This window comes from Sparus aurata, chromosome 17 (assembly GCF_900880675.1).
Source record: "Sparus aurata chromosome 17, fSpaAur1.1, whole genome shotgun sequence".
Lineage (NCBI taxonomy): Eukaryota > Metazoa > Chordata > Actinopteri > Spariformes > Sparidae > Sparus > Sparus aurata.
Genome location: NC_044203.1, coordinates 17,927,586 through 17,948,233, shown reverse-complemented (window position 1 = coordinate 17,948,233; position 20,648 = coordinate 17,927,586). Strand labels below are relative to the sequence as shown.

The window sequence follows — 20,648 nt, the reverse complement described above, 5'->3', positions numbered from 1 at the left end:
GATCAGTTTTGTAACTGTGTACACAACGTGTAAGGAGAGAGACAGAACGTTTTTAGTGGGAGAAAAAGTTAGCACACATTTAAGTACATATGTTTAAAACTGTGAAACAGTGAATGACACTGAAAAACAGTTTTACTTTATTGCCACGAGAAGAAGGGCTGCTTTAACATAAAAATAAAACACAATTGAGGATCCTTTGACAGCAACAAAATCTTTATTTATTTTTCACATCCAAAAATCCAAATTTATAAATTGGAAAAAGTCTTCCAAACATGCAGTGCAATTTTAAACTGCGTAAACAAAAACTTATGCTTTAGCAGGAAATAAGTACAACCTTCGCCTTGCCAAGATTTACAACCAATGTTTAGTTAAATTTCAGGTGTATTGTACATATGAGTTTGTTCTTAAACACATTAACAGATAGATGTGCTGAATCTGACTTGTTGGCTTTTGCATGAATAAATCGGCATCAAAATCATCTCAATGAGTTCTACGGAGGACTGCGCGACATAATCACAATTTTTTGGTAAATGTGACAAAATGTTGCATTCAACTTTATTTACACAACAATTTAATAGTTACTGGAAAACAGAAATTGACTATAGATGATGTGTATGGATTGATATCATGTACAATATGGTTGTGGCCCAGTTCTACGGAGAAGTGTTGCTGGTAAAGATCAGCGTAACTTTTCAAGTCATGTCCATGGCAAGAAGTTACAATGCAGTGCAAGGCCCAGCACCCAGTAAGAGAGGAAGTATCCCAGGATGCTCTGTGTGGTTGTAGAACAGTTGGTGAAGTGTGGCAGTAGAGCGACGATTGGGTTTTGAGGTGTGTGCATGCATCCATTTCTGGAATGAGTCTGTAACTGCACACTGGGGTTGGATGTCTTCCTTCGATGAAGCAGCGGTTCATTGAGGAGGAGCAGATGAGCACTTATCCAGAAGGGCACGGGCGACGAGGATGCCATAAATCTGGTTAGAACCTAGAAACATGGATTGGAAATGGGAATGAGTTGAAATCTGCAACCAGACATCTTAAATCTTTCACGAGAAAGAAATTAAGGGATTTGCTTACCTGTACGTGCATGCACAATGTTCCAAACACCAGAAGTACTGTTGAATGTACGACATACACGAACACTCTGGGGTTGAACAATCCCGGTGTGGGCTTGTCCAGCCCTTTGTTTGTCTCCCAAAGTCCGAGTCTCATACACAGTTCTGGATTTGTTTGAAAATATGCATAAGCTGCCATTATTCCGAGGGTAGCCATAGGTAGAGCCAGGATAAAATTCGGTATCTGCTTTAGCTCATAGTAGCGGAGGAAGCCCACATCCCAGTATACATCCTGGATGTGAGAATAAAGCAGTGGAAGGGGTCTCATGCACCAGAGGGGTGGTGGGCCGTTCTCATCAGGCACCCGGTAGCCCTTCCGTTCAGCCAGTGACAGAAGGGCAGGGGGGATCCGTTCCAAAGAGACGGATGGTGTGCAAAACGTCCTATACCCATAGTACTGGAAAGCACAGAAGGGAAGAGCAATAATTGCCGTTCCCAAGAGGGAGGTGACCAGGAGACGGACGATGACCCAAATGTAGTGGAAGACTTTGATGTGGCCTTTAATTGTCGTTCTATATACACGAATCTGGGAAATGGCGTGCAGTGACGGAAGATACAGCAGAAACCCAGTGTTAACAAGTCCGTTGGATCGTGCTGCGGTGGCTATACTGAGGGCCAGACATGCTCGGAAGGTGAAGCCTTTCTCCAGGAGGAACAGACCACCAAACGTGAGTGCGGCGAACAGGCTCTCTGAATACGCAGCTGTCATAAAAACATTGGCAGGTGTAATGCAGTACAGCAGGCTGGAGAGCAGAGCGAGGCGCCTGTCTTGGAGAACTATTCTACTCAGCGCATGCAGGGCCACCACACTCAGCAGGAAGAGGGCACTGTTCCCAAGAGCCACGGCCACCAGCAAGCGCCCCCGCACACTCAGCCAGCTGCTCAGGGGCCACAGCAGCGTCTCTGCCAGGCCGCGGAGCACGACGGGGTAGAGAGGAAAGAAAGCGAAGTTGTGCTCGTAAAGGTATCCCTTCTCTGCGATGAAGAGGAAATGTTCGGCGTCCCAGTGGGAGAGGCCACCCAACAACCACTCCACAGTGGAGTCCATGTAGAGAGGCTCCTCCGTCCTTGGGGGCCTGAACGCATCAGCATCATGGTCAGGGATGGCAGCATTCAGGACAGCCTGAGGAGTATTTTATCATATTAAAATACAGCTTGAAAACAAACGACACAGATGTCCAGATACTTTGTCTGTGACCTACATAACAAAACACATGTATTCCCCTGTGCACTTTTCAATAGCCACCACGCACACACAAGGTTAGTTAATAATCGGGGGAAATGTACTAACATAACGTTAGAGCTACAAACTGGAAGCTTGATTAGTATTTTATAAGAGTCACAACACCCCAACTTGCCTGTAGCTTACCTGCAGGAACAGTGACAGAGCCCTGGTGACTGTGGCAAACTCCACGACTGCTCTGACATCCATGGTCATTGACGTGACGGGCAAATTGTGAACAAGCCGGTTATGACAGGCCTCAGCATTGTCGCTGCTACGAGACAGTCACCGCTAGGTTCGTCATGTTTTCTACCACACATAGCTAGCTTAAATAAATGTCCGGGGGAATTTGTTTAGGCCAGTTAAGCGTCTTCATCGGTTTGACAAATTTAGGGAAGGATAGGTATTGCATTTAAATGGACGGCCACCCGTCTTGTAGCAGGGTTTGTTGTCGCCCAGGTGCAATCTTTGTCCTCACATCCTCCTCCTCCTCCTCCTGCTGCTGCAGCCAGACTCGTTTTCGAATGGGACTAATCACTACCGGTGTAACCGCGTACCTTCAAAATAAAAGCGCCTGGGCCCAGATAAGCTTGCACAGTTTCCCAAAGATGCACCATGACATGAATTTATTTAGAAAAATAGCTTTAATGACTGAGGTTTCCTATCAATATTTGACTGACTTAACATGTATCACTTATGGATAAGGTTCTCTTCTTTTAAAAATGTCATTACGTGACGTGACGTATTTCCCCCTCCAGCAGATGGCGCTCCATACCATTTTTAAGACTCGCATGGCATAATGCATCCACACAATGTAAAAGCATGGTGTTTACCCATTTTTGTATTCATTTACGTTTGGTTTGCTTGTATTGAAGGTGCATATTTTTACATTTGCCTTACTAATTGGTCTTATAACTGCAGTTCTGAAATCTAATGTTTATTTAACCTGCACTAATTGGGTTTATACATGAAGGTATATGCCAATATGTTCATACATACAGAAAGCCAGTGTGCAGTCCTCCTCCTTCAATGTTGCTCTTTTGTAACCTGTACAACTTTGTGAAAAGCCTTTTTTGAACATATGCAGAGTTATTTTACTGAAACAGTGATAAAGCTAATGCAAACAGTGACAAAGTCTTAACATGCCTTCTTCAATTTTCCTGAGGGTAAAGAAACATGCGTTTCATAAATTCCTTTTAACCTTATTTTGTGTGATTTCACGCCTTTGTTTGCTTTGTTTTATCCAGAAGAGGTAATCATTCCAGAAGAACAAAACCATCAAACAGCTTACGAAGATTTAATGTACATTTATTCTTACCACGTGGAACATATAGTATAAAGATTTCATACTGAATAGATGATATTCATTGAGCCAAAAAAGGGAAAGGGAGGAATTTACATGTTGTCTTAGCTACATAGTCTGAAATACAAATATGCAGAATCCATGACTGAAGAAAAATTGTCAAATGTGTACTTCATCTAGTTTATTTTCATTGTACCAGGAGATAACAGGTTTGAGCCGCGTCTGCCGTACTACTGAGCTGTGGAGAGACCAGAGGAGTGGGTCTATTCAGCGGGGACTGGAGGTCACGGACCAAGCTCACATGTCAGCCTCAATCCCTCACCGATAACAAGTGTGAGAATAGTGACACAGACAGAGACAGACACAGAGAAAGGAAGTGTAATGTACAACATTATATATACACCACAGCAAAGCTGTATTTGAAGTTGAAAACCAGTCCTAAGAGGTGATTTCTTTTCATAAGGGTATTCATACAATCAAGGGATAAGAGGAGGTAAGGGTGTTGTAGGTTCTTGATACTTTGGGGAAGAAAGCCATTTTCTGTTTAACACCAAACTAAAATGACCTCAAAACTCTAGAAGAGCTGCATCTCCTGCATCTGTGTGAAACGTGTGTGACAGAATGCTTACACTCAAGAGCAGTACGGTACAGAAAATGTCCTACAATCTACTGCACACTGCACAGGCCTCCCCGGTGAAGGTGTGTATTGACAGCACTTAGTCTACTGTCGGGCTGACTGGTGAGAATCCAACTACAGCAACGAGAACCAGTAGGCCACTTGTCAGTCTGCTTCACCTCAGAACGTCAACCACTTACAGACTCATTGTGCCCTCAAGGGGAGAGCTAGGGCACACTGGGTCTCCCAAACTCACTGTAAACGAGACAGCAACTTTGGTTACAGTTTTTGTTTTTCAGCTATTTATTTATTTATTCATTTATTTCTCTTTATTAAAAAGTACTTTCCCCCAAGTGCAGAACAGTCTCCCGACTGTGGTGCTCTGCTCTGTGTCGTCCAGTTGGCATTCATGTTGCAAGTAGTGTCACTTTGTGGGCATCTCTCTGGTTTGTAATCCACCACAGCTCTGTGATTACCCCCCTCCAGCAAGGATGGCCTAGGGAGGGCTCAGAGAATGGAATCTGAAGGATTTTCATAAATTAAAGACAGTCACTTGAACTTTCCTTGCCCTGTTACACACACAAGCCAGGCTTCCAGGGAAGAGGGGATCGGGGACAGAACCCCCAAAAATTGGAGCCACGGCTCCCTACAGCTGTCATGACTGGCCAATCAAAAAGAGTACATCACAGATAACATGAGAAACCAGCGAGTTCATTAGGGGAGACACTGAAAGGTCGAGGAGTCGGGACTCGTGTAGTGTGAACTCTGAGTGGTTCTCCTCCACCTTGGCTAAGGCGTGCAGAGCCCGGGCAGCTCGCCGCATCATGTCCGGGCTTGTGGGCTCGAAGTGCATCCCCTGTAGGTGTAGTAGAGAGCTCTGACTCTGCTGAAGCTGTGTGGCAGCCAGACTATCCTCCAGGAAGCCTAGCAAGTTGCCCACACTGCCTTTCTGAACAGCGATGGCTCGGGCTGCCATAGTATCACCCTGGGCCAAGTTGGCCAGTAGGACAACGGCCATCTCCCTGCAGACTGCAATCTTCCTGTCTCCAATTAGCCGCACCAGGTTCCCGTATAGTTTCTCCAACCGACTGAATGGTGGAGTGGCCAAGATGAGGTCCACATTGTTGTCTTGGATGCTTAATTTGCTTAGCGTCTCCAGGACCAGTCTCTGAGGTGACAAAGCGCTGTGGGGGCCCAGGGTGGGGAAGGGGTCCTGGGCCTCTGCTGACGGGCAGACAGCCCAGTGGAGGAGACCGTCCAACAGAGGCAAGCAGATGCTCTCAGGGTAGACGGAAAGGTCGAGTTGGCCTGAGATGTTCGCCAAAGTGACCAGCGTGTTCTCCCTCAGGAGCCCTAAGCAGTCCCACCACCACTCGTCCCTTTGGCCCACTCCCTCGTCTGAATCCTCATCTTTCTCGTAGGTAAGTGGGGCCTGCTTGCGCTCAGGGTGCCTGTGGTGGAGCAGGATCAGGCGTCCCAGTAGCAGTAGCAGCCCTGGATGTTTGGACATCTCGTGGTCATTGCCTGGCACAAAGGACAGGCTGCGGACAATATTGGAGATACAAATGCAGCGGCGGGCTAAAGAATCCTGCCAGTTGGCCAGTGCAATGAGCGGCCCCTCATCTTTACTGTGAGGCTCATCCTCCAGTATGGTGCCAGACTGCTGCGACTTCTGGGTTAAACCACTGATGGCAGAAAGAATGCTTTTACTATTCTCCTGGTGACTTTTTACAGCTTTCTCAATTGTCTTTGTCTCAGAATCAGTTGTCTTCTCCTCCTCACAGCTAGCCTTTTCTGAGACTGCTGTTTTCTCTGAGGGAGATGTCTCTTTGGGCTGTTCATCTTCATCCTGATGCTTCCTTTTGTCTTCCTCTACTGGCAAACAGTTTTCCGGCATCTCTTCTTCTGGGACTCGTCGCCTAAGCAAAACCGGGGGCACAGGTATTCGCTCTCGTGGTTCCAAGAAGTCTTTGCGTGGTTCAAAGTGAGTCTGGATGTGTTCTGTTGAGTCTCCCCCTCCAGCACTCCAATGAAGCAACCCACTGTCAAACTCTTGCAGTTTGCCATGATTATTGGACTGGCCAGCCACAAATGGATCTTTCTTTCGTACCACCTTTACGGGGAATTTGTCAAACTTGCTGGCCTGTTTGGGTCTCTCTTGGGCAGCTGAGGATTGCAAAGAGCCTGTCTGTTCAGATGAAGAACTCTTGCTCTTCCTCTCCTCATCCTGCGTTTTCTCATCTCGACCCCGAGACTCAGAGCACTGCTTTTGCTCCTCCTCCTCTTTCACATGAGCTGTCCCCTCAGTTTCTTGTTCCTCCTCTTCTTCATCATCCTCCTCCCCTTGTTCCATGTCCTCAGCCCGTGGTTCCTCTTCTTCTGTTCTGTCCCAGTCTCGTTTCAAGGCATCAGGATCAAGTAGTGTCCTCTGGCCGGTGTCTCCCACCTCATATTCCCGTAGAATGCCAAAGATTTCAATGAGGCATCGTCTGAAATACTCAACCACCAACTCCAATAGGCCAGGCAACTGAAGAAAGGACATAAATATATAAAATATTAGACATGATTACTACGCAGTGTACCATTCTAAACAACGATTAGGAACTCGATGTTGAGACTCACCGTGTTGAGATCAAAGGTGGAAATAGTGCTGTCATCATACAGGAGAATGTTGATGGTATCTAAGGCCCACGTACTCTCACCCAACAGACCAGACTTTAATGACATCATTACTCTCCAGGCCTCAGGAGTTCCTGAGAAATGAAGACAAAAAAATGTTCACTAAGCATCAACTTGGGACAATACAGATGGACTTGCAGAGATGAATGCATGATGGTTTTGATATTTAGAAATTACAATCATACCAATATCTTTCACGGTGAGTCTCCGACGTGGTTTCAGGACAGGATGGGAAGCTTCTACAGAGCCTGGGGGAAAAGGCATGTCTCGCCTTATTAGAGGCGACTGCACCGGAGGGGGCACTATGTGAGATGCAGGGACCGGAGGGCCAGCCTTCTGCATCTTCATGACTCCGTGCATATAGGGGGATTTACTAGGTGATGTCCTGCTCTCCATAGGGCGAGGCATGGAGGCCGGGCTGGACACCTGTGGAATGTGGTTTTGCACTCCCTGAGGGGGCTGGTAGTTGGACTGTACTGATCGAGGCATAGGTTGGCCAGGTCCTGCAGGACCATAGGGAGGCTGCCGTGGGCCCATCTGACTGCCCCACTGGCCATCATGATTCATGCGCTGTTCTGATGACATCATCTCCTCTGAGCGGTTCATGCCAGGGTAACCGGGTCCCTGGGGTGGGCCTCCAGGGCCACCCTGCCGGCCGGGGTAGTTCTGATAGTTCATATCTCTCGGACCCTGCCACATTCCTCCCTGAGGACCCTCAGGGCCTGCCTGCATCATCTGAGGGGGCATGTTGGGCTGAGCATTGGGCCCTGTCGCTCCTTGCATTCGTTCACGACCAAAGGGAAAGGGGTACTGATTGCCTGGGCCAGGTGGACGGCGATCAGAGCCGGGGAAGGGTCCACTTCCACTGTACTGATTGTACGTTTCCTGCTGTCCTGAAGAGGGTGCAGAGGCACCTCCTTGCTGTTGCTGCTGCTGCTGCGGTGGCTGTTGTCCACCATGGAAGGGTCCACTGTACTCTGTCTCATGACGTTTTGACGGAGGGTAGCCTCCTTCCACAGGACGCTTGTAACTCTACACATGAAAAGAGACAATTATTTTAGAGTATTTCAATAGAAATGTTGTAAAAATTAATACATAGAGTAAAGATACAGTTTCCTCATATCGAATACTTGAAAGCTGCTCAGTCAAATTGAAAAATCACACTAAAATTACCTAAAACTAAAACGCTGACACTATTTGGTCGCAGTGTATTGACAATAGTGAGAGTCAGTGTGGTGCAGATGAATCATTGACCTGTTGTTGTTGTTGTTGTTGTTGTTGTGGGTACATTCCAGGCTGCTGATTTGGGTAGGAGCCAGTAGGGGGCGTTCCCTGTCCAGGATACTGATTACCATAGGAATCATGCCTGCAAACATTATGCTTTGTCAGTTTGACCATGAGATTATTTTACATGTCTTACTCACTGTGTGAAGTCATTGTCCAATGTTACACGTGTAGTCATAAACACTGTCAACACTGTAGCATACAGTAAAGATTAACAATGAAATAAAATTCAGTTGCAAGGGTTTCTTTTTGTATTCAGCCGAAACCTCAATTTCTATTGAATAAGTCCCTATCTAAATCAGTATGTTTCATTAGTTTTACCCTATTTATAATAATAGGCACATGTGAATCCTGAAAATAAATACCCAACTCTTTTTGTCAACTGTACCGCTTACTAATCAGTAATTAATACCAGCCACCAGACAATTCAAATTCACACAATGAATGCAACTGGTTCAACTCATCCACATAAAATAAATCCAGACCAAAGAGCTGTGAATTTGACTAAGACTTTAACTATATATTTTTCTCATTAAGGATGGCAACAAAATCCAAATGTATATGATGTGATCATGTTCTGATCAATATAAGTCATAATAATAAATATTAAAGTGATGTGAAATTACATTATGTACATTGTACGACTAGATTAAATATGTGGATTTGTAACACTGAATAACCCTCATACATTTTATCTGAGGAATCGTTTTCCATCACCAGTTGCTTTAAAGCTGAAAAGATTGGCAGAAAAGTATCTTGTGAACTGACCGTGGCTGCTGTGGTGGGAAGCGATTTGGCGAATACATCCCCGTGTCGGCGTTGGCAGGCATCATAGGGTTTGGCTGAGGAGCACCGGATCCCATGTTGCCCTCTGGGCCCATTCCCTGCTCAGATCTGTGGAAATCACAACAAACCACATGGTAAATGTTTCCCATTTTTAATATACACAGACATACAGGTTATAGATTAGCTAATTGGGGGGAAAAAAAATAAACTGAAAAAAACATGATAACAAATTTTACGATAACTTTAACTTGAGTACTTTGGTTGCAATTTAATGTCAGCTAGTAGCTGAAACTTGTAAAAAAAAAAAAAATTCTCTGGCTCCTAAGCCTGTGACTACTACAGCTTTTCAAGTCCGTCTCAACTAACCAAATTAAATCGCAATCACTCAAATATTTTATAGAGAATTTTAAAACCCAGACTCTGGGTTTAACTGTGAAACTTATTTCTGTTGATTCATTTTTGATTGCAGCACAAATCCTAAATGTCAACAAGCCCATATAAGTGAGCAGCATCATAATTCAAAATGAATTATAAATGAATGAGTGAAAGTAAAAACAGGATGAATCATCAATAATGAGTTCAGCAGACTCACAGGATGGGCAGAAATGTGACACGTACCACAGTCCAACCACATATTTGTTAAATTGTGTTTAATAGAATTTGAAGATTTTATTTGGTCCTCGTTTTAGCAACAAACCACATAGCACCTGACAGTACATCATCAATTCTAAGCAGAACTTTGAGTGTAAGAAGCCAGCCAATCCTATTGCAGACTCCACTTTGATTCAATAAAAGGTAAACATATCCACTCATAAAAAGGTGTCAATAGGACATGGTAAAAAAAAACAAAAAAAAACATGATGGTAATAATCAGCAGTTGTCAATGAGCAAATGAAATGGAAAATGGAGAAATGCCATCTACCATTCAATGACTCTTACCTCCTGTCGTAGCCTGGTCCATAAGGATACTGCTGTCTGGGCCCCATTGGCATCGTGCCCATAGCCCCGGGTGGTCCCCTGTTGAATGGAGGCTGCTGCTGCTGCTGTTGCTGCTGCTGCTGCTGCTGCTGTTGTGGCGGCGGCTGCTGCTGCTGCTGCTGTTGGTCACCCACTCCGCTGTTAGGACCCTGATTAGCAGGTAGAAACTGCTCCCCAACTGGAAATAAAGTCAGAATTAAAGCCCATGTATTAATTGAGCGGGTAATTAAGGAGGTACTTAAATTTCTAAGACAACACGATTCATTCAGCTCATGTCCATTAAGTGTACCCACCTTTCCGCATGTTACCAAAGGGGTCCTTGTTGGGTTCGTAGGTGCCCATGCGTCCTTGCATGTCTGGTGTGTTCATGCCGGGTTGATAGGTGGAGTTGGGCGTCAGGTTCTTCCTGGGGAAAGCAGGGTCATTACCTTCAGAGAAGGGGTCCTGCAGGTTAACGCTGCTCCTACAGAGAATCAGAGGTGAGGGGGAGGGGAAATTAGGAGAAATGTGGGAGAGACAGAGGAAATGGCAGAAAGACATTAGTTTCTTTGATTAAAATGTCTTATGGAAGCTAGAATCAAATGATGAAATCAGAGGTTAACGCAAGAGTCACCTAGAGCCAGGTGGCATGGGGGGCATCTGGGTATGAGGAGTGGAGGCTGGGGTGGGAGGTTTTAGGTCTCCCCCCTCAGCCATGGAGCTGCTGGTGGACTGGGGAGTCTGAGGACCCTGCAGGGAGCCTGACCCAGCTGTGGAGCACAGGGACGCTTCAGTTCAAAAGAAGAGAGAAATGGCAAATAGGATTATTGACACCAAGAATACAACAAACTACGCATTTATGTGGGAAAGTGCATGGATATGGGTTACTGAATACGAACTGCACTGAAAAATGAGTTCAAGCATAAGTACGACTCTAACCTGGAGAAGGGGGCTGGACCTTAGCAGCTTGATTCTTCTTGTTGTCTGTAAAGATTTCAGGAGGAGGGTCCTCACCACGCTCAATTTTGCACTCAAAGGCATAGAGACACTGGATGTACTGTTTCTTCAAAGAACTGGCAGCACTGCTGGATGTACCCACATTTAGGGAAGCAGCCAGATCACGCCATTTCTTATTCTTATTCACCTGGGAGACACATGACGAGACATATTTAGAATAGTGATAGAGCAATAAAAGAACTATGGATTGCATTGTTGTTATTTAATGCCATATCAACCTGTGTCATTCCTCCAATATCTTTAACAGACATATACAGCCGGAACAGGTCGAGGGGTTTGCGTCCTACAGCGGGCAGGTTGGTCATGGGCATGGCTTTTTCTTCAATGAAGGCCAAATAACGGTCCACCCACATCTTCCTGTCTGGCTCTGGTCCTAACTCGTACAGCCTTGTTATCTTTTCATTGGTGGTGGTGGAAGAGTTGGACTTCTGTTTTGTGCAAGAGAATTCCAGAAACTATTTTAAAATTGAGTGAAAACTCTGCAGATCCACCAGAAAGAAGACATTTGACGTGTTGTTAAAACATGTACAAGTAGACCAGGTTACCTTAGATTTGGGCTCTGGCTTAGGCGTGACAGTGCCATCTACTTTGTTATTCATTTTGTTGTTTACCTCTGGGCTGGGGGCCATACCTGGACACATTGAGAGGGAATCAGCTGTGAAATGACACCATTTAAAAGAAAATAAAGCTCAGGTGCAGTCATTGCTTTATAACTTACCACTTGAGTTATTGGCCATGTTTGGCCCCATTGGATAAGGCGATCCACCTTGTGTGTTCATCATTCCAGGCATGTTGTTCATGGGAGGGCCATAGGGTGGGCCAGAGGCCATCATACCTGGAGACATGTTGGGGTAGCCAGGCATCCTGGACAGAGGAGAAAACATGAGCATCTAGTAGAAGACCATGAAGTAAATAGATGGTGGCCATTTTTCAGGATCCATCACAAACCAACCTGTTATGCATGGAGTTGGTGGCGGGGTGCTGCATGGCTGCAGGGTCCTGGGGCTTTCTGTTCATGCCTGGAGGAGGACACATTCCTGAGCCTACCTGGGGTGGCATGTTGCCCATGTTAGGAGGGATGTTTGGACCCATGTTCGGGCCCATATTTGGACCCATATTTGGGCCATAGGGACGTGCCCCCATTTGATTAGGAGGCATCCTTCCAGGAGGCATTCCACTATATGGCGGTCCCCCACCCTGTCCTGCCATGGGGTTTATTGGGCCCATGCCCGGCCCAGGGTAGGTTGCGTTGGGCATGTTGCCATATCCAGGCTGCCGGGGATAGCCTAAGAATGACATTACAACAAAAAATGATTATGTAAAATAATCTCTTGATCATAACGGTTTGCTGGTCTAGGGGGGGAAAAAAACACTGCAGGATCACAAATAAGTTTGATTAAAGTCAACAATAAAAGTGGATCATTATAGTTATGAGTCCTGAGGAGCAGTAGTGAGGCAGACTTTTTCCCTACAGTGTGCTAGCAGAGAGAGCTATGCACCCTGAGCAACAAGCCTTCGTCACAGTCTCAGCTCTACTGACAGGAGGCTCTGCTACGTCAGCTGACTCTCTGCTTCACGGCTATAAATAGCTGCAACAGAGTCAGAGGGAGGGACCAACGATAGCACGGTAGTCCGATGAGGCAGAGAGATACATACCATATGTCTGTCTAATGGGACATGTACTTGCAAAAACTTCTAAAATGGATAGTACATGAAGTAGAAAACCTTTACAAATCAAAATTTAAGCCATACAGTCACAATTTACAACAACTCTTTTTGCAACATCACAGCAAAAATTCAAAACAAACTATCTAGACTCTCTCTTCAAGTCAAACCCCAACAGGGACAATTTGAAGGCACGCACCTTGGGGGCCATATTGTCCACCCTGCTGTCCATAGCCAGCCATGGAGTTGTTCTGCTGATATGGGCCCATTGCAGGATGCATCTGTCCCCCTGAAGACTGACGCGGCGACAGTGCAGAAGCTGACTGGGGGGAGCCATAAGGAGGCATCTGAGGGTTTCTCTGCATAAACCCTGAAAAAGGGCAAGGAGGGGAAGACAGTGTTCAGACTCAGTTACCACAGTAGACATGTGTTAATCTCTATGAACACTTGGAGTTCAGACTGCAGCATACCTCTGTCCTGGGCCATAGGAGACTGGCTCATAGCAGGGTGCAGACTCCCATCTGACTGCACACTTGAGGGCCTGGGAGGCATCTGGGTCCCTAAATAATAATGGTAGAGTCGAAATAGTGTGAGCTCAAAGAAGGTAAAATACAGGCATTGCCTTTAAAGCTGGTTATAATGTAGCTACCACAGTTGAGAAAAATGTGTTGATGTCAAGAAGAAAAACCAGGGCAAGTTACAGATATATGGGTTAGTATTTCCATCTTTTAGTCAAACTTTTGTCTGTTGGTATCGCTATATTAATATCTTTACATATTTGTCAGTTAGCATTGTCCAACCGACAAAAGTGGTGCCAAGAACCTGGGTACATAATAGAGCTTTCACGATACTTAAACTTTGATAAAACACGTTTTAAAAAATTATACTTCTTTTGATACCATAGCAAAAAAGGTCCTAGACACTCATAGTAGGATATGTTTTCCTTTCTTATATTAACCTGAAAACAGTGCTGGTGCAGAAAAAGCACAGGAACACCAACACGTTTTAAATAATGTTAATATCTGTGCATCTGCCAGCATAAGCATATCATCAGACCCCCGACTAACTGCTGCTAGCGGTATCTGCTGTTACCTAGTTTGCTCAGTTAATCATGCAGCTAAAAATGCTAAATAAACAGAACAAAAGCTGACCTAAAGGAAAAGTAGTTTACCATCTAAATGACAAATGTTAGTATTGTGTTCCCGATCATATTTCTCATTTTATGTGCACGAGGGATCGGCCCACCTGGGATGTTGGCAGGGGACAGCGGTCCTGTGCGGGGTGTGCTCGCACTGGCAGGGGAGCCAGCTGGGGAGGGTGAAGGCCCTCGGATGCCTGGCAGGTGGGGAGACGTGTGTGGAGAGAAGGGCGACTCGGCCTGGTTACTCTGTTCCCCCTGGCTGCTTGACACACCTGATGTGCTCACACCAGGACTGAGGGCACCCTCTGCACCTGTGGGCAGGTCGTCAATAGACCCTGACAGGTCCTGCAAACACACATAAGAAAAGCAGAGGTAGAGTCAACACAATGCATTTTTTTGAGAAGATCCAGCTCCTGTGCATTTCAACACAGGCTGTATTATTTACAAGAACACATTATTTTATAGTTATACTGGCTGTAGTATTGGCTTGTTGCAACTCCCTCCCTGTTGTTAGGATATGAGTAGCACACAAATATTACACACACATACACACACACACACACACACCCAGAGGCCTTTGTCCTTATTTATCTTTTTCAAAGAAAATATGAGTGCACATTAGTGCAGGGGGTTGTCATGGTTACCGAGGTTTGTAGGATGCAAGCTGAGTCAGCATGTAGCAGCAGCCTGGCCATGTGATTTCAATACACAAACAATGTCTCCTGTATTCATCTCAGATTTACTCGTTTACACAGCACCTTTCCCTCAAGCATGAGCCACACAGCCGTCTCCCAACAAACACGGATGTGCAGCAACACACAGAGTCTAAAATCACCAAGGGACGAATAGCACAGCGCCCGCAACACTAGGAAAATATCATTTTTACCTTGCGTTCCACGTAACACAGGCAAGTTTTTGAGAATGATATTCAAGTACTTGTAAAATACCTAATCCAAAAAGTTTATCTTATCTAAATTTACTATAAATGCAATTAGGCAAAATAAAACGTAAAGAATTATTTTCTATGCACAGCAGTCAATGTATGTTGTCATTTGATGTTCATATTAAAGTTGTATGTTTCTAACATGGTTATAATATGAACTACTGCTACTATATGAATATATCTAGTGGCCAAATAGTGGACATGGCCATAGAATAGAGATTCAATCTCGCCAATTCCGACACCCAGAGACAACAACTATGACAATAGGCTTGTTGCATTTCAAATATATACTTTTTTGCTTACATGAGTGATTGTGTTCTTCCAACACCAGATTAAACCTAAAATAAAGTGTTTTTTCAAGGATTTACAAATTTAAGCGTAATACTAACCTTGAAATGGTTAATAAAGCATTTTCAAAACTTTCACGAACCCTGCACCAAGGGACCAATAGTACAGCAGTTGCAACACATGCGCGCAGCTAAATTCAACCATTTAAAACATTAATACACGACATTCAAAGTGACCTGAAGGGAATTATATTTGTAATGTGCCTTATATTGTCCCACATTTGATGAGTTGTAAAATAAATATGTCCTACAATAAAACCTACAAGTCACGTATAGAAACTACCCCTTTTACATGAGGGTGAAAAGCAAATACACAGTGTGAAAAGGGCTTTTAATGTTCCAGCAGTAACATAACGAGCATAACTAACCGGAAGGCTGGAGGGGCGGCCTTGACTGTCCTCTGGGCCAGATTTAGTCTGAGTGGATGGAGGGGCATTGGACTGAAATGAGTCCTGGGACACCTCCTGAAAAGACATCAGAACATGCGCTAAAGTATAATGCTATATTTATGGGAAGCATGTCTGTGAACACACACACACGCACACACACACACACACACACACACAGACAGACAGACAGAGATAACCAAGTTTGATGAATATGGTCCCAGACTGAGGGTATTACCTGCTGTGGTGGAGGAGGGAAGCGCTGATAAGTTGACTGTTGTGCTTGCTGCTGCTGCTGAGGGTTCGCTGTGTACGCTGCAGGCTGGCCCTGTGGGTGTTGGCTGTGTCCCTGTGGCTGCTGTGGAGGCTGAGACTGTGCCTGCTGTTGCTGCGAGGGTGGCTGCTGAGGCCCTGGTGTGGATCCTGGGTAGCTGGACTGGCCCTGTGATCCAGGGGTATCCTGGGAACTTGGCTGCTGCGGGGCCTGGCTGGGAGGACCCTGCTGCTGGGCATACAGAGATTGGCCAGACTGTGGTGCTGAGGCTTGGGAATAAGGTGGCTGAGACTGTGGGGGCCCTTGGGATGGACCTGGCAGTGGCCCCTGGGACTGGGGGGGCATGTGGGGCTGCTGATAGGGTGGTCCTCCCTGGGTGTGTGTCGCAGAAGTTGGCGGAGGGTGGGGTTGCCCTGGGTAAGGAGTCTGGCCACCTGGTTGTCCTTGTGGGGGCTGGGAGTAGGGGGTTTGCTGCTGGCCCGGGTGAGGAGCCTGGCCTGGCTGGGCGTAATATGGTGCCTGGCCCTGGGAGCCATAGCCTGCTGGTCCCTGCTGTCCGTATGATCCCATCTAAACAAAACACACATGAAACTTAAAAAAAAAAACTGAGGAGAACACTGATAGAAAGACCAAATCAAGACACAGATAACTTATTTCTGAGTAAGATAAATCATGTAAATACCTGTGGACCATAAGGCATGCCACCCATGCCTCCAGGTGTTCGTCCTTGCATTCCAACTGGATATCTCTGCGGACCTGGAGGACCATAACCCTGGCCAGGGTAACCGGGCCCCTGTTGTGGGCCGGTGGGAGGCCCCTGCTGCGTCTGCTGACTGTATGGACTGCCTGCTCCGTATGGTTGACCTCTCATTTTGCTCATTGGGTCTATGGGACCAGGTGGCTGGAAATTGAGAGAAATACAGTAAGACAACATCCAAACCGCACAGAAGAAATCTAAATAGCCAGTGTGATAACTTACATGCAGGCCTCCTAAATCTTAAACAATTTAATTATGCCATTACAGTGCTTTCATCAATACTTGGCTGCAGTGTGGAGCTTTCACAGCACTAAAAGATGTAAACACAAGCTTCAGTGAATGAGGAAATTGTGCTATTTTTCACCTTATTTCCCACGGTCATTACCCTGATTTTTTTTCACCTCACTTTGCCATAGTTTCGGAAGTCAACAGAGCTATATATATCTACTTTCGAATGGAGGGCAGTCTGCCCAATCTTAAACATATCCCAGCTGTGCTCCTGTTTTGAGTCTGGGCCAAGTAGCTTTTTTTCCCCCCAGAGGAGGCAGCTTGGCTCTGGATGAATGACACCAGAAATGAAGGAAGTACTTTCACAACAGCCCCAGAGAGTGAAAAATGCACAAGAGCACACTGTGTCCATAAACCAAAAGTTAGTAAAAACATGTTTTCTCTGGTAAAAACTAGGTACTACAAGACTATTCTATTGCATCACATGTAGGATCTGATTATTCCCTCACCTAAACCAAGGTATTGGGCATGATAAAGTCAGGAATTTTTGAACAATTCAAACTATAAAACATCTACTTTAAAAGCAACCCCTTTCATTACATCGAGTGAATTTGCACGTGCACTTTGCTGAGAAGAAAAGCGTCCTCAGCTTAACAACAGCCCTCTAACAAAGAGTATGCAAAATGCCTTACGTGACATTTTGCAGATCCAAGATAATGAAGTGAAATAAATAAGAGCAGCACATGGCTAATCTGCATAAGACAGAGAGGAAACTCCCTTGGCTGGTGAGAGATGGTGGACTGCCTTCTGATTGGCTTGGGGGGAGGATTGGGGGGAAATTCTTTGCAGTCACACAGTCAAACTTGTGTGGCAAGCCAGACACAGCAGAAACATACACTCACATCCAGGCAGGCTGAGGTCAAATTTCCCCTCTGCGACTGTGAAACAAGTTACAATATGAATACACAAAGGTGTCTGTCAGCCTATAATTTGTTTATCTATGGAACATCATGGATAACAAATAAGGTGGTATGTAAATCAGTGACACTCAAAGAACAGCCACTGTTGTTCCAAGCCATTATTGTATAGACATTTCATAACTGTAGCAATGCTGTTTCAGCTTTTGTAAAAACTGGATTTGATACAAACGCCACCACCACACATATACACTGATGCAGACCACACGTGTCATATGAGCTCCTACCTTATTGTTCAAAAAGTATGTAACAGGATGGGTTCTGGTGGTAATATATATATATATATATATATATATATATATATATATATATATATATATATATATATATATATATATATATATATATATATATAAACCACATAAGCTCACCAGTTGCTCTAACACTACATGCTTTGTTGAAAGTGAAAATCCGAGCAGAGGGGTGAATCAGTAATGCCTCTGGTGAACCCTGTGATGACTTAATGCTGCGCTCCCTTATCAGCAACTGTTGCCTTGCATCACATGTAATTATAAATGGCCATGAGCAGCGGATGAGGAGCCAATCAGATTTCAGCTAGCATGTCAACCAAAGACCAACTATCTCCTGGCTTTGACTGCAGGATTTTACCTCCACAATTCAAATCCCAGAGCAAACTGCAATCTGCAGGCTGCAGTCACTCACTCATCTGTGGCTGGGCTGACTGTTTACAGGCGAGCATACGTGGGAAGCCCGGAAGGTTTTCAGCGCGGGGGAAAGTCAATTAATCAATGTGTAGGCAAATTGTTGGTAAAAGACACAATTTCCTGATGCCTCACAGGACATTTAAGGGATTTAAAGTGAACATACGCGGGCCATTTAACTGGCCGTGAGAGGCTGATTCGGCATGCAACACATTCCTTCCGTCGTAGCCACAAAATTATAGCTTACCGGGCAAGAAAACAATACAAATGTGAGCACATAAGCTGTTATCACAAACAATATACGTGAGAATTGGTTACCCTGCATAAAGCCGTACAGTGTGAACGCATTTGTGACCGAATATATAGCGATTTTTACATATAACACAGGTAGGAAAGCTAGCAGAAAAACGAGACGTTGGTCTTCGCGGAGTATTTTCGCCCCTTTTCAAAGTCGGGCCTTCTTGGCTCCCTGAACGTCCTTACATCGTTTCAACAACTTATATCTTCCGCAAGCGGCACTCTTACTCTCCCACGTACCCTTAAACATATATTTTAACACAACATTTATTTAACGGTCTGGTGTAAAGGAAAAAAAACACACACGAGAGGCAGCCATTTTAGAGTCTTTGCGAACTAGTATCAGACAATGGCTGGCCTGCTACGTTGTGAACTAGCTAGGAGGATGGAAGGCGACATGCTAAAGCTCACATCGTGTGCCTGTAATAATGTGACTTTACCTGGGTTCTAACTAGCGGCTGCCCGGCACTTCCCGGGCTCATGGGCGACGGGAGATGGCTTCTTTGTTGCCAACCCGGAGTGCTCCCTCCATACAGACCGCTACTGCCCATGTCTGCTGGTCCCTTACTAGCTCCTTCTTGGCTACTGTAGTCGCTAGACGGGTAGTTTGGGTATGCCCGCGTTGAGCTCGGGGAGGTTAGGAGCTTGTTGAGTGTCGGCGTGGACGTGGGCTGGGGGTTTCCAATGTTATATCTCTGGTTATTGTAAGATCCAGCCATCGCCGTTGGTCCTCCCGCTGGTGGCTGCTGCTTAACGTTAGCTGGCTGCCCCCCAGCTGTCGGCGCCTGGGTACTGCGAGGGGAGTTCATGGCGTACGCCTGGCCGGGGTAGGGAGTCCTGTTCGGGAACGGGTTGTAATTGTTGAACTGGTGGTTTGAAAAGCCATGTTCGTGTGAATTAGGTTGATACGGGTCCATCATGTTGCTCGACTGCACGACCGGACCCGCAGCAGCTGCCATGCCAGGGCTTTGTTGTCCGCCATGTTGATGAAAAGGGGCCCGACCGTAGTGCTGACTGTATCCGTACGAAGGTGGAGGAAAAGCGGGGCCGTGGTGATGCACCAAACCGGGATGGTTATTTCCCTCCGGTCCGACAGAGTCATTCTGGTTATTATTGTTAGCCCTGGGCGGGTTCCCATTCCCGTTCTTCATCTCAGGTTCCCCTCCTCCCCCTGCATTTCCACCGTCGGCCCCGTCCTGCAGATCCCCCCGGCCCGGCGATCCGCTGTCCAAGCCCGGCTGCTTTTTGTCTGATTGCTTCTCCCCCGGTACCGACTCCTCCTTGTGGTCTCGATCCGGCTTTTTGAGTTCGGAAGGCGGACTAGTGTTAAGAGTGGCGGCGCTGGCGACCTGAGCGGCCATGATATACCCCCCCACCACCACCTCTCTCTCCCTCTCTCGGCGAGTCAGTCACAATCAAAAGCTAGCATTGCATATAAATAATTGTTTATAACCATTTATCCTTGTGCCGATTCATTCCCACCCCTCACACCGGACCGAATCCGGCTTCCATCCCCCCGGTTCCGGTTCCGTAAATGGGTTAGAGAATTGATGGAGGCTCCATACAATGCGTAAAAAAGCGACAGAAATTGTTGTGGGAGTTGTGTTACTGAGCCCGGGTAGAGGCAGGGAGCGAGCCCAACCAACACGAGGCTCCGCTACATACAGCCATTTTACCGACCCGCACGGACGGCTGCAAGACACGGGCTGGATCCACTCCAGTGCGGAGCGGACTTCTGTCTCACAACCTCACATTGTCCCTTTATTTTACACATAAGTTGAATATTTTCTCTACACGAATAGAGTCTGACGTCCACACCAGTCATTTTCTGTAATCTTACAAACATGAAGACTGACTTGAGAGGATGATCATTACAAAAAATGTGCACATGCGTGTCGATTTAATGAGTGATCTGTGAAAGAGGAAAGTAATCCATTGCTTAAATATGGAATTTTGGGTTAGAGTGTGGATGAATGTGGATGCCACGGCTGC

At 45.8% G+C, this 20,648-nt stretch overlaps 2 protein-coding genes across 5 annotated transcripts; both read right to left on the bottom strand.

Annotated features, from left to right (window-relative positions):
• Positions 1-192: 192 nt before the first annotated feature.
• pigv (phosphatidylinositol glycan anchor biosynthesis, class V) lies at positions 193-2,884 on the bottom strand. Of its 2 annotated transcripts, none has more exons than XM_030392850.1 (3): positions 2,474-2,884; positions 1,078-2,238; positions 193-985 (listed from the first exon to the last, which is right to left on the bottom strand). In XM_030392850.1, the coding sequence occupies exons 2-3, from the start codon at positions 2,161-2,163 to the stop codon at positions 698-700; spliced, it is 1,374 nt and encodes a 457-aa protein (XP_030248710.1). In that variant the 5' UTR covers positions 2,164-2,238; positions 2,474-2,884; the 3' UTR covers positions 193-697. The 2 variants fall into 2 exon arrangements, with proteins under 2 accessions (XP_030248710.1, XP_030248709.1); XM_030392849.1 differs by having other exon boundaries at positions 2,485-2,883.
• A 2,027-nt stretch (positions 2,885-4,911) lies between these two features.
• On the bottom strand, positions 4,912-20,353 carry arid1aa (AT-rich interaction domain 1Aa). 3 transcript variants are annotated; one of them, XM_030392847.1, is made up of 20 exons: positions 19,097-20,353; positions 16,418-16,636; positions 15,700-16,305; positions 15,444-15,539; positions 13,890-14,130; positions 13,115-13,204; positions 12,844-13,014; positions 11,932-12,265; positions 11,698-11,843; positions 11,525-11,610; positions 11,198-11,407; positions 10,902-11,106; positions 10,597-10,750; positions 10,277-10,440; positions 9,945-10,161; positions 8,988-9,113; positions 8,190-8,301; positions 7,121-7,967; positions 6,879-7,009; positions 4,912-6,783 (listed from the first exon to the last, which is right to left on the bottom strand). In XM_030392847.1, exons 1-20 carry the CDS (start codon positions 20,015-20,017, stop codon positions 4,912-4,914), a joined length of 6,948 nt encoding a protein of 2,315 aa, XP_030248707.1. In that variant the 5' UTR covers positions 20,018-20,353. The 3 variants fall into 3 exon arrangements, with proteins under 3 accessions (XP_030248707.1, XP_030248706.1, XP_030248708.1); XM_030392846.1 differs by having other exon boundaries at positions 10,277-10,446; positions 19,097-20,017; XM_030392848.1 differs by lacking the exon at positions 15,444-15,539 and having other exon boundaries at positions 10,277-10,446.
• Positions 20,354-20,648: the final 295 nt, after the last annotated feature.